Below are 15,419 nucleotides of genomic sequence, written 5' to 3'. Positions count from 1 at the left end.
TTCCGCCAGACAGGATCAGCCAGATCCGTCAGCCAGCCATGAGCAGCCAGATCCGTCAGCCAGCCATGAGCAGCCAGATCCGTCAGCCAGCCATGAGCAGCCAGATCCGTCGGCCAGCCATGAGCAGCCAGATCCGTCGGCCAGCCATGAGCAGCCCGATCCGTCGGCCAGCCATGAGCAGCCAGATCCGTCAGCCAGCCATGAGCAGCCAGATCCGTCGGCCAGCCATGAGCAGCCAGATCCGTCGGCCAGCCATGAGCAGCCAGATCCGTCGGCCAGCCATGAGCAGCCAGATCCGTCGGCCAGCCATGAGCAGCCAGATCCGTCGGCCAGCCATGAGCAGCCAGATCTGTCAGCCAGCCATGAGCAGCCAGATCCTTCAGCCAGCCATGAGCCGTCCAGCCAGGATCCGCCAGAGCCAGCCAGCCAGGATCCGCCATTGAGTCCGGTGCTGTCCCTTAGCCCGGTGCTGCCCCTTATCCTGGTGCTGCCCCTTAGTCCGGTACTGCCCCTTAGTCCGGTGCTGTCCCTTAGTCCGGTGCTGCCCCTTAGCCTGGTGCTGCCCCTTAGTCCGGTGCTGGCCCTTAATCTAGTGGGGTTAAGGTGGAGGGTGGTCATTTGGAGGAGGCTACGTAAGCGGGTAGTGACTATGGTGGGGTGGTGGTCTAGGCCGGAGCCAGAACCGCCACCGAGGAGGTATGCCCGCCCAGCCCTCCCCTGTTTGGGGGTTTTGAGGCGCGGTCGCAGTCCGCGCCTTTAGGGGGGGGTACTGTCACACCCTGGTTCTGGGACTCATTATGTTGAGCCAGGGTGTGTGCAGTCTATGTGTTTATGTTCTATGTTGGGTGTCTAGGTTGTTGTTTTCTATGTTTGGTCAATGACTCCCAATCGGAGGTAACGAGTGTCAGCTGTCGGCTCGTTATCTCTGATTGGGAGCCATATTTATACTGTGTGTTTTCACCTTGGGGTTGTGGGTTTTTGTTCTTTATTCAGTCGGTGTAACTGAGGACGTCACGGATCGTGTTTTGTTTTGTCGTGTGTTTCAAAATTAAAATCATCATGTTCACTCCCAACGCTGCGCTTTGGTCATACTTCATTGGCGATCGTGACAACATGATACAGATATCCCCAGTCTTAACCCATCAATAATTGTTTGTATCAATCTAATTCCTCATAACTAATCCATTAAACCACTCAAAATTCCTCGAGTATACAATGATTATTTAATTAATTACCCTAACTCTGCTACATGTGATCTCATCTCAAATGATCCATTATCAATTATTTGTTCAACCCCCTAGGAAAATCTGTCTCCCCTTCTATTGTTCCTGTCCCTACTGTTTCACCAATCCAGAACCCACCACAGGCTGGCGCTATTTCCCCAGCACAACAGCCATTGCACACTTTCATCCTAACCAAAATAAATTATCGTTCTAAAATTGTCCAACTATTTTGTATTTTCCCGCTAACCCATTTCAGTTCGCTATTCAATTTCTTTAACTGTTCTCTCTGATTAGGCCCTAATTAATAAAACAAATACTTGCTATCGTTTATCAGCATACGCTTAATGACATTCCTACCATCTGAACTATGTCCTGTCTCTTACATCTCCTCCCCCTCTCCTGCTCCTTCCTACATTATGGGGGAGGCGCGGGAAACTTCCCTACAATCTTCCTTCTTAGGTAATAATGTCATTCGTACCTGTAACATATTTTCATAGACCTATCTAAAATATTACTAAAGCTATCTTATGCAACTTTTAATACACGTAAAAACTCTCTCTCTCTCTACCCATTCCCTGTTGAATAAGTGAGTCTTTTTATTTAACCCCTAAACACGCTACAAATAGTCCATTCAACATTACCAAACCAAATACTCCATCGTACAAATTCGATCAACACATCAGCAGTGGAATTTACACTCATAAATGCAGATTGTTACTCCATGCCTTGAAATGATAAATAGATTTCCACCAATAGCATATTACTGATTTCTCATTTTACCCTCTGACACAAAATGAAGTTCCCTCACTGTACTACGTTAGCTCTACCATGATAATTAGTTCAATTGAACCCTCCATCTGCTTTGTACTATATTATACATTACGTCTAAAACAACATTACTTATGGTCAGTTTATTCCACCATCACATGATCCAACAACGCCACAATCTTAAACTCATATGGGGCGGCAGGCAGTTTAGTGACCAATAGCGCCGCGCCAACAACCGAGAGGTCGCCGGTTCCAATCCCCGAGCCGACCAGGCGAAAAATCTGCCGATGTGCCCTCGAGCAAGGCACTCAACCCCAATTGCTCCCATAAATCGCTCTGGACAAGAGCGTCTGCCAAATTACCAAAAATGCAAATGTAAATATTCTCTACTTTCTCACCCATGACGCACGTCTACGCTCGGGTGAGCAAGTTTAGAACATTCTCTCGTCAGATACCCACATGCGTTCCCAGCCAACTCCCAGTCTTTTCTGGCTCCAAAAGCCACACTTTCGCTCTCTCCAGCCCCTCCCCTCGCAACTCTACTTCTTTCCCGTTCAGGGGGAACAGGCTTTTTGAGGAGCTGTGAGGAGCTGTTTCTCGTTTTAGCGCGTTTCCAATATTCTGCCGTTATTCAAAATACTTTAGTCTATTTATTTAAATCGAATAATTCCCACCTAATTAGTTAAAGTTGGTGCACGTTTATATTTAAACGATAAACCGAATTATTTCAGTCTAATTGTTTAACCAGTATTTTGCAGGGTCAAACGTCAAACATTACATCAAATAATCTACAAAAAAGCCTCAACCCAAGCACCTATAACCAGAATTATGCTATGTCTAACACCAAACGGCACAGTTCAAACATATCAGCTCAACCGTTTCAGTTCAGTCACACAATTCATCACTTTAGCTTTATGTTCCCAATTGTTTTTAACGGGTTATATGGTTTAAGCAACCACAAATCCAACAGTTATTCCCAAATTATACCGTTTGGATAGTCACAAACGTCTTTTGATTCCCAATTTGTTTTCTATCAAGGTATACAGGTTTATCATTCACACTTTCATGCATACGACAACACTCGCACTGTCTAACTTTTTATAGTACCTCCTATGGGTGTCTTTTGTTAACGTTTGCACAATTTAAACCTTATTTCCTAATTGTAATTCTCATTATTTACTGTTTTAAAATATTCTTTGTATTCACAGCCAAAAATGGTACACAGTTAAACGTAGTATACAGTTATCACACAGCAAAAATAGTACACAGTTATCACACTCACTCACAATACACAGTCATAATCCTATCACACAGTCAAATATGTCACACAGTCATAAATGACACACTTATATTCCACACACAATCTATTTGGGCACACAGCCGCTTCTATTTGGGCACACAGTCTCCTCTACTATCTTTAAAAAATACTCAGCTGAACCTAGCCATATCCTCGAAGTTATGGACCTTGCCAGTCGCTAGTATTTATCTATAATTTCCCGAACCTAGCCGTATCCTCGTAGTTACGGACCTTGCCGGTGTAATTCTTCAAACCTTAGTCGTACTGTCATAGTTACGAACCTTGCCGATAGCAATTACTTAAATCAATTATTCCCTATATCTAAAATTTCCCGAACCTAGCCATATCCTCGTAGTTACGGACCTTGCCGGTGTAATTCTTCGAACCTTAGTCGTACTGTCGTAGTTACGAACCTTGCCGATAGCAATTACTTAAATCAATTATTCCCTATATCTCCTAACCTTAGCCGTATTGTCGCAATTACGGACCTTGCCGGTAGATGTCAGTATTGTCTCCTGAAGCTAGCCGTATCCCACGGACCTTGCCGGTAGCACAAAATACTCTCTGGTACCATGGTTTAACATCACATTTACCAAAGGTTTGCATGTCACAATATTGTGCTTGTCTACTCATAATAGTTTCATAATTTAGTTCACTTACATCAACCAGTTGTTTCACAAAATTAATTTGAATAAAGCCAATGTGCAGATCTTTAGTTATTTAACAATAGGTATCTGCTTACCTTTTTAGAAGCCCGGGCACTTTGTGAAACACACGGTTCGATGAAAGAGGTGACCAAATGGGCCGGACATTACCCAGCGAAGTCCCTTCTACCAGATCACGTCGAGTGTCACCAATTGTCAATTCAAATCTGGCATTAGGAACAAAAGAGGTCAACACGACTTCTAAGATATACTAGTTATTTTAATTAATGCAAAAACCTTCAATGGTAAATATGATGTTTCGTATATACGGGCTCTCTGAAATACCTCGCAGGGCACCCCAGAGAACTAATCCATTGTTCTAGGATCTTGCTCAAATACTCTGACAGAGAGAGTTTCCCACCTCTCTGCTGGCCAAATAGAGTAAAGACTTGAGCGTGGTTTAGACTTACTCAGCCAATCCGTTGATGCACCCCTGTTGCCAGGCATAAGTCCATATCATAACAACCTGTCATAGTGAGAAGAGCCAGCTCCCTTAGACACCATTCCTACGTCCAAGGAAGGTTCACAGATCACAAAGAACCAGTATATTCCAGTATCTGGAGACAAAATCCTTATCTCATTTTACCCCCTAAAACAGCTCTTCACATCAATCACAGCCTGCCAGGTGACACAACCTACATTAGCCCAGTCAAGAATGCATAGTTAGTCATCCCATCAATTATAAAAATAATAAATATCTCACAGTAGAGAGAATGATTTATTTCAGCTTTAATTTCTTTCATCACATTCCCAGTGGGTCAGAAGTTTACATACACTCAATTAGTATTTGGTAGCATTGCCTTTAAATTGTTTAACTTGGGTCAAATGTTTCGGGTAGCCTTCCACAAGCTTCCCACAATAAGTTGGGTGAATTTTGGCCCATTCCTCCTGACAGAGCTGGGGTAACTGAATCAGGTTTGTAGGCCTCCTTGTCTCCTTGCTCGCACACGCTTTTTCAGTTCTGCCCACTAATTTTCTATAGGATTGAGGTCAGGGCTTTGTGATGGCCACTCCAATACCTTGACTTTGTTGTCCTTAAGCCATTTTGCCACAACTTTGGAAGTATCCTTGGGGTCATTGTCCATTTGGAAGACCAATTTGCGACCAAGCTTTAACTTCCTGACTGATGTCTTGAGATGTTGCTTCAATATATCCACATAATTTTCCTTCCTCATGATGCCATCTATTTTGTGAAGTGCACCAGTCCCTCCTGCAGCAAAGCATCCCCACAGCATGATGCTGCCACCCCCATGCTTCACAGTTGGGATGGTGTTCTTCGGCTTGCAAGGCACCCCCTTTTTCCTCCAAAAATAACGATGGTCATTATGGCCAAACAGTTCTATTTTTGTTTCATCAGACCAGAGGACATTTCTCCAAAAAGTACGATCTTTGTCCCCATGTGCAGTTGCAAACCGTAGTCTGGCTTTTTTATGGCGGTTTTTTGAGCAGTGGCTTCTTCCTTGCTGAGCGGCCTTTCAGGTTATGTCGATATAGGACTCATTTTACTGTGGATATAGATACTTTTGTACCTGTTTCCACCAGCATCTTCACAACCTTTGCTGTTGTTCTGGGATTGATTTGCACTTTTCGCACCAAAGTACGTTCATCTCTAGGAGACAGAACGTGTCTCCTTCCTGAGCGGTATGACGGCTGCGTGGTCCCATGGTGTTTATACTTGCGTACTATTGTTTGTACAGATGAACGTGGTACCTACAGGCATTTGGAAATTGCTCCCAAGGTGGAACCAGACTTGTGGAGGTCTACAATTTTTTTTCTGATGTCTTGGCTGATTTCTTTTGATTTTCCCATGATTTCAAGCAAAGAGGCACTGAGTTTGAAGGTAGGCCTTGAAATACATCCACAGGTACACCTCCAATTGACTCAAATGATGTCAATTAGCCTATCAGTAGCTTCTAAACCCATGACATCATTTTCTGGAATTTTCCAAGCTGTTTAAAGGCACAGTCAACCTAGTGTATGTAAACTTCTGACCCACTGGAATTGTGATACAGTGAATTATAAGTGAAATAATCTGTCTGTAAACAATTGTTGGAAAAATTGCTTGTGTCATGCTCAAAGTAGATGTCCTAACTGACTTATCAAAACTATAGTTTGTTAACAAGACATTTGTGGAGTGCTTGAAAAACTAGTTTTAATGACTCCAACCTAAGTGTCTGTAAATTTCCGACTTCAACTGTATGTATTACTGCATAGGGCTTATATGTGATCTATTTTACTACCGGAGACCCTTGTTTAAAAATCATGCCTAGAGAGTGTAGACTAATATTCCCCATAATGCCCCATATTCTCACTGAATAAGATGGTGGAGCAGAGATACTTGAGATATAATTTTTGTAAGTGAGCAATTACAGCCCAGTGAAGCTAAAAAGAGTATTCAATCTAAATGTTCTGGTGTATTTTACTGTTAGGTGCTGGACCAGATGGAGTTGAGGAGATTAAAAGGCATAATTTCTTTGGAAATATAGATTGGAATGTGAGTATAAAGCTCTTCATAACCCTTTCTAGAAATCATTAAAGGCAAAGATGACCACCCATTGCTTCGGATATGTCCTCCTGAGGATTTCGATTTGATTGTTATACCTTCTGACAAGAAGTAAAGGTATTTTACCCCAGACCTTGTACTTACAGATGTAGGACCTTACATTTTTGCCAGTTTTCTACAGCAGTAAAATAATCCTGCAGCAACAGGAAATGTAAATTAATATGTGGATTATAATTCATGGACATTTTTGTAGGTGATGATAAATTTTTTGTAAGGGGAAAAAAAGTCTGAAATGTCTAAATGGAAATTACAAACTTCAGAAGCCTTTTTAAAACTTAAATACAAGTTTTACATTTCCTGCATTGCAGGACAGTTCATGTGCAACAGGGCCCTTCTCCTGCAACAGGATCCTACATCTGTAGCTCAAATACTAAATGGAAAAATAAAAGTTGTATTTTTCCTTTCCCCCTCATGGTGAAACTACAGAAACTTTACAGAAGAGAGATCAAGCCTCCATTCAAACCAGCAGTGGGCAGGCCAGAAGACACCTTCCACTTTGACCCTGAATTCACCTCCCGCACACCAACAGGTGATTGGTAATTGTAGGTGTAGTAGTTCATCTGTGCGTGCGTGCGTGCCTGTGTACGTGCTTGCATCCCTGTCGCCTCATAATTTCATTAATCATGATGTTATGTTTTACTTCATGCTGTTTGCTTCATTTGTATGCTGTTTACTCAGAATAATAATTTCTCCATGCATCTGGGTTACACACTGACATAAATTTGCCACTCAATTACTGACAAACCCCTTCTTATAATATCCACATAAACTCACACTTATATATCCACATAAAGTCACCCAGCCGCAACTTTAAATCTTTGAATTTTGAATCCTCTGAAATGATGATATCCTTCAATGGATCATAGTCCATGGGCAATGGAAATGTGGTACAAAAGTACCAATATTTAGCCTCCTATATCAGCTGCTAGTGTGCAAAGTCAGAGCTGGGCAGTTGCCTGTCGACAAGACCCTCTAGGCCACAGCTATCCAGTACAATGAGACTAACCTTCTCAGAAGTCAATTAATGATAACTGACATTCAATCAACTGATGTGATGTATTTCCAGTTGCCAATGTGTCCATGTTTGTCTCATATCTGCCTGTTAGACAGTAGTGGTTGTAACATTTCTGTATCCTTCTCCCATCAGACTCGCCGGGCATCCCTCCCAGTGCCAACACACACCAGCTCTTCAGAGGGTTCAGCTTTGTGGCCACAAATCTGGACCAGGAGCAGTCCATTGCTGAAATACGGCAGAACTCAACTGTCAACACTATTGTCCAAGTGAGTATGATAGGCTAGAGGGAGGGGACTAATCATCTCAGTTATTCAGCTCTATCAACCATGCTCTATTTAAATACTTCAAATAATCAAAAATATTTATATTTTGTAGATAATATGACGTCCTTCAGGCTATTGTCTTTATATACAGTGGGGAAAAAAAGTATTTATTCAGCCATCAATTGTGCAAGTTCTCCCACTTAAAAAGATGAGAGAGGCCTGTAATTTTCATCATAGGTACACGTCAACTATGAAAGACAAATTGAGAAAAAAATATCCAGAAAATCACATTGTAGGATTTTTTATGAATTTATTTGCAAATTATGGTGGAAAATAAGTATTTGGTCACCTACAAACAAGCAAGATTTCTGGCTCTCACAGACCTGTAACTTCTTCTTTAAGAGGCTCCTCTGTCCTCCACTCGTTACCTGTATTAATGGCATCTGTTTGAACTTGTTATCAGTATAAAAGACACCTGTCCACAACCTCAAACAGTCACACTCCAAACTCCACTATGGCCAAGACCAAAGAGCTGACAAAGGACACCAGAAACAAAATTGTAGACCTGCACCAGGCTGGGAAGACTGAATCTGCAATAGGTAAGCAGCTTGGTTTGAAGAAATCAACTGTGGGAGCAATTATTAGGAAATGGAAGACATACAAGACCACTGATAATCTCCCTCGATCTGGGGCTCCACGCAAGATCTCACCCCGTGGGGTCAAAATGATCACAAGAACGGTGAGCAAAAATCCCAGAACCACACGGGGGGACCTAGTGAATGACCTGCAGAGAGCTGGGACCAAAGTAACAAAGCCTACCATCAGTAACACACTACGCCGCCAGGGACTCAAATCCTGCAGTGCAAGACGTGTCCGCCTGCTTAAGCCAGTACATGTCCAGGCCTGTCTGAAGTTTGCTAGAGTGCATTTGGATGATCCAGAAGAGGATTGGGAGAATGTCATATGGTCAGATGAAACCAAAATATAACTTTTTGGTAAAAACTCAACTCGTCGTGTTTGGAGGACAAAGAATGCTGAGTTGCATCCAAAGAACACCATACCTACTGTGAAGTATGGGGGTGGAAACATCATGCTTTGGGGCTGTTTTTCTGCAAAGGGACCAGGACGACTGATCTGTGTAAAGGAACGAATGAATGGGGCCATGTATCGTGAGATTTTGAGTGAAAACCTCCTTCCATCAGCAAGGGCATTGAAGATGAAATGTGGCTGGGTCTTTCAGCATGACAATGATCCCAAACACACCGCCCGGGCAATGAAGGAGTGGCTTCGTAAGAAGCATTTCAAGGTCCTGGAGTGGCCTAGCCAGTCTCCTGATCTCAACCCCATAGAAAATCTTTGGAGGGAGTTGAAAGTCTGTGTTGCCCAGCGACAGCCCCAAAACATCACTGCTCTAGAGGAGATCTGCATGGAGGAATGGGCCAAAATACCAGCAACAGTGTGTGAAAACCTTGTAAAGACTTACAGAAAATGTTTGACCTGTGTCATTGCCAACAAAGGGTATATAACAAAGTATTGAGAAACTTTTGTTATTGACCAAATACTTATTTTCCACCATAATTTGCAAATAAATTCATTAAAAATCCTACAATGTGATTTTCTGGAATTTTTTTTCTCATTTTGTCTGTCATAGTTGACGTGTATCTATGATGAAAATTACAGGCCTCTCTCATCTTTTTAAGTGGGAGAACTTGCACAATTGGTGGCTGACTAAATACTTTTTTTCCCCACTGTATATACACACTACCTACCCCTGTAGCTCAGTTGGTAGAGCATGGCGCTTGCAACGCCAGGGTTGTGGGTTTGTTTCCCACGGGGGGCCAGTATGAAAAATGTTATGTACTCACTAACTGTATGTCGCTCTGGATAAGAGCGTCTGCTAAATGACAAAAAAAAAAATGTAAAATGTAAATACAAAAGATAGCCCTATTTGGTAAAAGACCAAGTCCATATTATGTCAAGAACAGCTCAAATAAGCAAAGAGAAACGACAGTCCATCATAACTTTAAGACATGAAGGTCAGTCAATCCAGAAAATGTCAAGAACTTTGAAAGTTTCTTCAAGTGCAGTTGCAAAAACTATCAAGCGCTATGATGAAACTGGCTCTCATGAGGACCGCCACAGGAAAGGAAGACCCAGAGTTACCTCTGCCGCAGAGGATAAGTTCGTTAGAGTTACCAGCCTCAGAAATTGCAGCCCAAATAAATGCTTCACAGAGTTCAAGTAACAGACACATCTCAACATCAACTGTTCAGAGGAGACTATGTGAATCAGGCCTTCATGGTCGAATTGCTGCAAAGAAACCACTACTAAAGGACACCAATAAGAAGAAAAGACCTGCTTGGGCCAAGAAACATGAGCAATGGACATTAGACGGTGGAAATTTGTCCTTTGGTCTGGAGTCTAAATTTGAGATTTTTGGTTCAAACCGCAACGTCTTTGTGAGATGCGGTGTTGGTGAACGGATGATCTCCGCATGTGTATTTCCTACCGTAAAGCATGCAGGAGGAGGTGTTATGGTGTGGGGGTGCTTTGCTGGTGACACTGTCTGTAATTTATTTAGAATTCAAGGCACACTTAACCAGCATAGCTACCACAGCATACTGCAGCGATACGCTATCCCATCTGGTTTGGGCTTAGTGGGACTATAATTTGTTTTTCAACAGGACAATGACCCAACACACCTCCAGGCTGTGTAAGGGCTATTTTACCAATAAGGAGAGTGATGAAGTGCTGCATCAGATGACGTGGCCAACCCAATTGAGATGGTTTGGGATGAGTCAGACGGCAGAGTGAAGGAAAAGCAGCCAACAAGTGCTCAGCATATGTGGGAACTCCTTCAAGACTGTTGGAAAATAATTCCAGGTGAAGCTGGTTGAGAGAATGCCAAGAGTGTGCAAAGCTGTCATCAAGAAAAGGGTGTTTATTTGAAGAATCTCAAATATAAAATATATTTTGATTTGTTTAACACTTTTTTGGTTACTACATGATTCCACATGTGTTATTTAATAGTTGTGATGTCTTCACTATTATTCTACAATGTAAAAAATAGTACAAATAAAGAAAAACCCTTGAATGAGTAGATGTGTCCAAACTTTTGACTGGTACTGTATATATTTTCCTTTTCCATTAATGAAATGTAACCACCGGACAAGAGTCTCAACATCAAGGGGAATATCAATCCTTGTTTTTGAAGCTCTGTATGTACAAAGGAAGAAGAAATTAATATGATATCAGGAAGGAACCTCATGGGGATGTCATGGCATTACATCAGAATACAATGGATTAACCACTGTTGATACTGTATTCAGAAAGTGTTGAGTAAAGAAAGTAAAGGCTCCCTATCAAACATCAAAACAACTCATATTCAATGGTAATTTCTGGTGATTTAAAATGTATTTAATCAATGAAATACATTTTCTCTTTATGTACATAATTCATACCTTTTTGACACCTTCATCCTCTTACTTCCACATTGGACACATAACATGAAAGGTGGGAGCTTAAGGGAGATAAGATTGTAGCCCAACTGTACTAACAAGCTGCCACTAGAGACCTCTGTCGGTCTGTATGTGTATGGTGCTGTTACTGACATAACTGTCAGCTTACCTATAGTACAGCACAAACATCTGAGGAATATGTCTTTTGACGAATTCAATTTATTTTAAGTGGACACATGACAGTGAGGTCGAAGTGACCCTCTTCTTTAAGGCTGACCCCTGATTTTTTGTTCTAACCGCAACACACATCTTAGCCACTGCTCTAGAGAGGCTCTCTTGTGTGTCCTGCAGCACACACAAAAACAGATCCGCTTACATAACCACCAGAACTGATTCTACCAGATGGTTCATACCTGAGTGAGCATTTCATTGAAGTCACTCACCAGAGAGGCCTCCCAGTGCCCTCAGCAAAGCATATTGATTTGTGAGAACACATAGTTCCCTCTGACATCATGGCCATGGGTGCTCTGCAGTGGCAGCGTTCTGAGAATATTTTGATCCTCTGCTGTGGTGGTGCAGAGATCAACGGTGAACATTTCCATTGTATTGAACAAGTGAGATTAGATGCTGCTGCAGTGTGGATGAATATGAATGAGCCAACGTATGTGCAGACAAGGTCTCTCAGCGAACACAATAGAATAGCATGGAATGTACTGCAGACCACAAGGTGAACATTTTCAGTTCACCTTTCTTGCTCTTATTTGTGGTTTGACATACTGTACAGCAACAAAGGAACACGTCCTAAATCTCCACATATGAAGAGATACATCACAAGAGAAAGGAGAAATGGCACCAAAGTGCACTCTCGCAGGAACACTGTTCACATAGAATGTTCTTCAAGGACAATTCTTACTAGGGGAATTGTCACGATCGTTGAATGACTGGTCGAACCAAGGCGCAGTGTGATAAGCGTAAATTTTATTTAATTACTGAACACGACAAAACAACAAACAAACGATACGTGAAGTCTTAAGGTTACACAAAACAAACCTATACAGAACAAGATCCCACCACTGACTGGTGCCAAAAGGCTGCCTAAGTATGGTCCCCAATCAGAGACAACGAGCTACAGCTGCCTCTGATTGGGAACCACCCTGGCCAACATAGATCTAAACGATCTAGAACTAAACATAGAAAAACACAACATAACACGGAATATACACACCCTGACTCAACAAATAAACATCCCCTGAGTCAGGGCGTGACAGTACCCCCCCCAAAGGTGCGGACTCCGACCGCGCCACATAAACATAACAGGGTAGGGGCCGGGTGGGCATTCCGCCTCGGAGGCGGATCCGGCTCCGGGCGTGACCACCACTTTCTCTCCACCTCCCTGTTGCGCCCCTGGTCTGGTCTGGCACCGCTGACTGGAGCTGGACCCGACGACGGTGGATCGAACTGTACAGGCTCCGGACTGGAGCCGCTGACCGGATCTGGACTGGGCACCGGTGGAGCGGACTTCTCTGGCTCCGGAGTGGAGCGGCTGACCGGAGCTGGACTGGACCCCGGTGGCGCGGATTGCTCTGGCCCCGGAGTGGATCCGCTGACTGGAGTTAGACCGGACCCCGGTGGAGCGGATTGCTCTGGCTCCGGAGTGGAGCAGCTGACCGGTGCCGGACCAGGCACCGGTGGAACAGGCACGGGCAGTGCCGGACTGGACACACGCACCACTGGCTTGGTGCGGGGAGCAGGAACGGGCCGGACCGGGCTGACGACGCGCACCACTGGCTTGGTGCGGGGAGCAGGAACGGGCCAGACCTGGCTGACGACGCGCACCACTGGCTTGGTGCGGGGAGCAGGAACGGGCCGGACCGGGCTGACGACGCGCACCACTGGCTTGGTGCGGGGAGCAGGAACGGGCCGGACCGGGCTGACGACGCGCACCACTGGCTTGGTGCGGGGAGCAGGAATGGGCCGGACCGGGCTGACGACGCGCACCACTGGCTTGGTGCGGGGAGCAGGAACGGGCCGGACCGGACTGGTGACGCGCACCACTGGCATGGTGCGAGGGGCAGGAACAGGCCGGACCGGGCTGGCGACGCGCACCACAGGCTTGGTGCGAGAGACAGGAACAGGCCAGGCTGGACTGGGAACACGCACCACTGGCTTAGTGCGGGGAGCAGGAACGAGCCGGGCCGGACTGGGAACACGCACCACTGGCTTGGTGCGGGGAGCAGGAACAGGCCGGGCGGGACTGTGGAGGCGGACTGGAGGTCTGGAGCGGAGAGCTGACACAACCCGTCCTGGCTGAATGCCTACTTCCACACAATATGTGTGAGGCATTAGCACAGGACGTACGGGGCTGTGCACTCGTACTGGTGATACAGCACGTAGCACCGACGCAGGATATACGGGACCGAGGAGGCGTACTGGAGACCACAAGCGTTGAGCCGGCACACCCCGTCCTGGCTGAATGCCCATCTTCGCACGACACGTGCGTGGTGCTAGCACAGGACGTACAGGACTGTGCCGGAACACTCGCGGCACAGTACGTGGCTCCGCATAACACGGAGCCTGCCCAGTCACACGCTTCCTAGCATGAGTACGGGGAGTTGGCTCTGCTCTAACACTAGGCTCCGCCAACCACCCTTTTAGCCCCCCCCAAAAAAAATTATTGGGGCTGTCTCTCGGGCTTCCTACTCGGCCGGCACCCTCTGCGTTGCCGCTGCTCCTCTCTATAGCGCGCCTCCACAGTCTCCTCCCAAGGACGGCGATCCATTCCGGCCTGAATCTCCTCCCAAGTCCAGGATCCCTTCCCGTCCAGGATCTCCTCCCAGGTCCAGGCTGTTTGCTCCTGGACACGCCGCTTGGTTCTTAGTGGGTGGGATCTTCTGTCACGATCGTTTAATGACTGGTCGAACCAAGGCGCAGCGTGATAAGCGTACATTTTATTTAAGTACTGAACACGACAAAACAACAAAAACAATACGTGAAGTCTTAAGGTTACACAAAACAAACCTATACAGAACAAGATCCCACCACTGACTGGTGCCAAAAGGCTGCCTAAGTATGGTCCCCAATCAGAGACAACGAGCTACAGCTGCCTCTGATTGGGAACCACCCTGGCCAACATAGATCTAAACGATCTAGAACTAAACATAGAAAAACACAACATAACACGGAATATACACACCCTGACTCAACAAATAAACGTCCCCTGAGTCAGGGCGTGACAGGAATAATTTGATAGCTACAGTAGATCTGTTTTGAATACCAGTGTGGAACCCCTGGATATGTCTGAGGATTATAGGAGGATTGATGGATTCCCTAGTCTGCCTGAGCAGGATTATGATATGAGCGAAGAGTAAAAAAAGCAGATGACAAGCTTAGAGCATTAATATGAGCAGATGCTTAAACTTATTCATGATGACTGGACATGTTTGTAATTTCAGCAACTTCATGGGACCAACATCCATTTCACTGATGGGTATGAGATGAAGGAGGATGTGGGCTTGGGGGCGTACTCCGTCTGCAAACGCTGCATCCACAAAATCACCAGTGTTGAATATGCTGTCAAAGTAAGTGAACCGTATAGGTAGATCTTTCAAGAGGAATATTTTTGGTAGATCATTCTTGGAGAGAATTATGATTTTCACGGCCCATGGAGAGAAAAATGATTTTCACGGCCCATCAGTTACAGTGAGGGAAAAAAGTATTTGATCCCCTGCTGATTTTGTACGTTTGCCCACTGACAAAGACATGATCAGTCTATAATTTTAATGGTAGGTTTATTTAAACTGTAAGAGACAGAATAACAACAACGAAATCCAGAAAAACACATGTCAAAAATGTTATAAATTGATTTGCATTTTAATGAGGGAAATAAGTATTTGACCCCCTCTCAATCAGAAAGATTTCTGGCTCCCAGGTTTCTTTTATACAGGTAACGAGCTGAGATTAGGAGCACACTCTAAAGGGAGTGCTCCTAATCTCAGTTTGTTACCTGTATAAAAGACACCTGTCCACAGAAGCAATGAATCAGATTCCAAACTCTCCACAATGGCCAAGACTAAAGAGCTCTCCAAGGATGTCAGGGACAAGATTGTAGACCTACACAAGGCTGGAATG

General features: G+C 44.6%; 1 protein-coding gene across 2 annotated transcripts in view; it reads left to right on the top strand.

The window, feature by feature from the left end:
* The window catches only part of LOC311128731 (ribosomal protein S6 kinase alpha-2-like), a gene marked incomplete at both ends in the record, with an annotated part of 69,185 nt that overhangs the window by 38,346 nt on the left and 15,420 nt on the right, over positions 1 to 15,419 (top strand). For both annotated transcript variants that reach the window (XM_084160978.1, XM_084160977.1), the window contains 4 exons: positions 6,422 to 6,486; positions 6,982 to 7,084; positions 7,703 to 7,836; positions 14,744 to 14,869. In XM_084160978.1, coding sequence (XP_084017104.1) covers positions 6,422 to 6,486; positions 6,982 to 7,084; positions 7,703 to 7,836; positions 14,744 to 14,869 — 428 coding nt within the window. The remainder of the gene's footprint in view (positions 1 to 6,421; positions 6,487 to 6,981; positions 7,085 to 7,702; positions 7,837 to 14,743; positions 14,870 to 15,419) is intronic.

This window comes from Coregonus lavaretus (genome assembly GCF_964263955.1).
Source record: "Coregonus lavaretus genome assembly, chromosome: 1".
Taxonomy (NCBI): domain Eukaryota; kingdom Metazoa; phylum Chordata; class Actinopteri; order Salmoniformes; family Salmonidae; genus Coregonus; species Coregonus lavaretus.
This window is presented reverse-complemented; position numbering and strand designations above follow the sequence as displayed.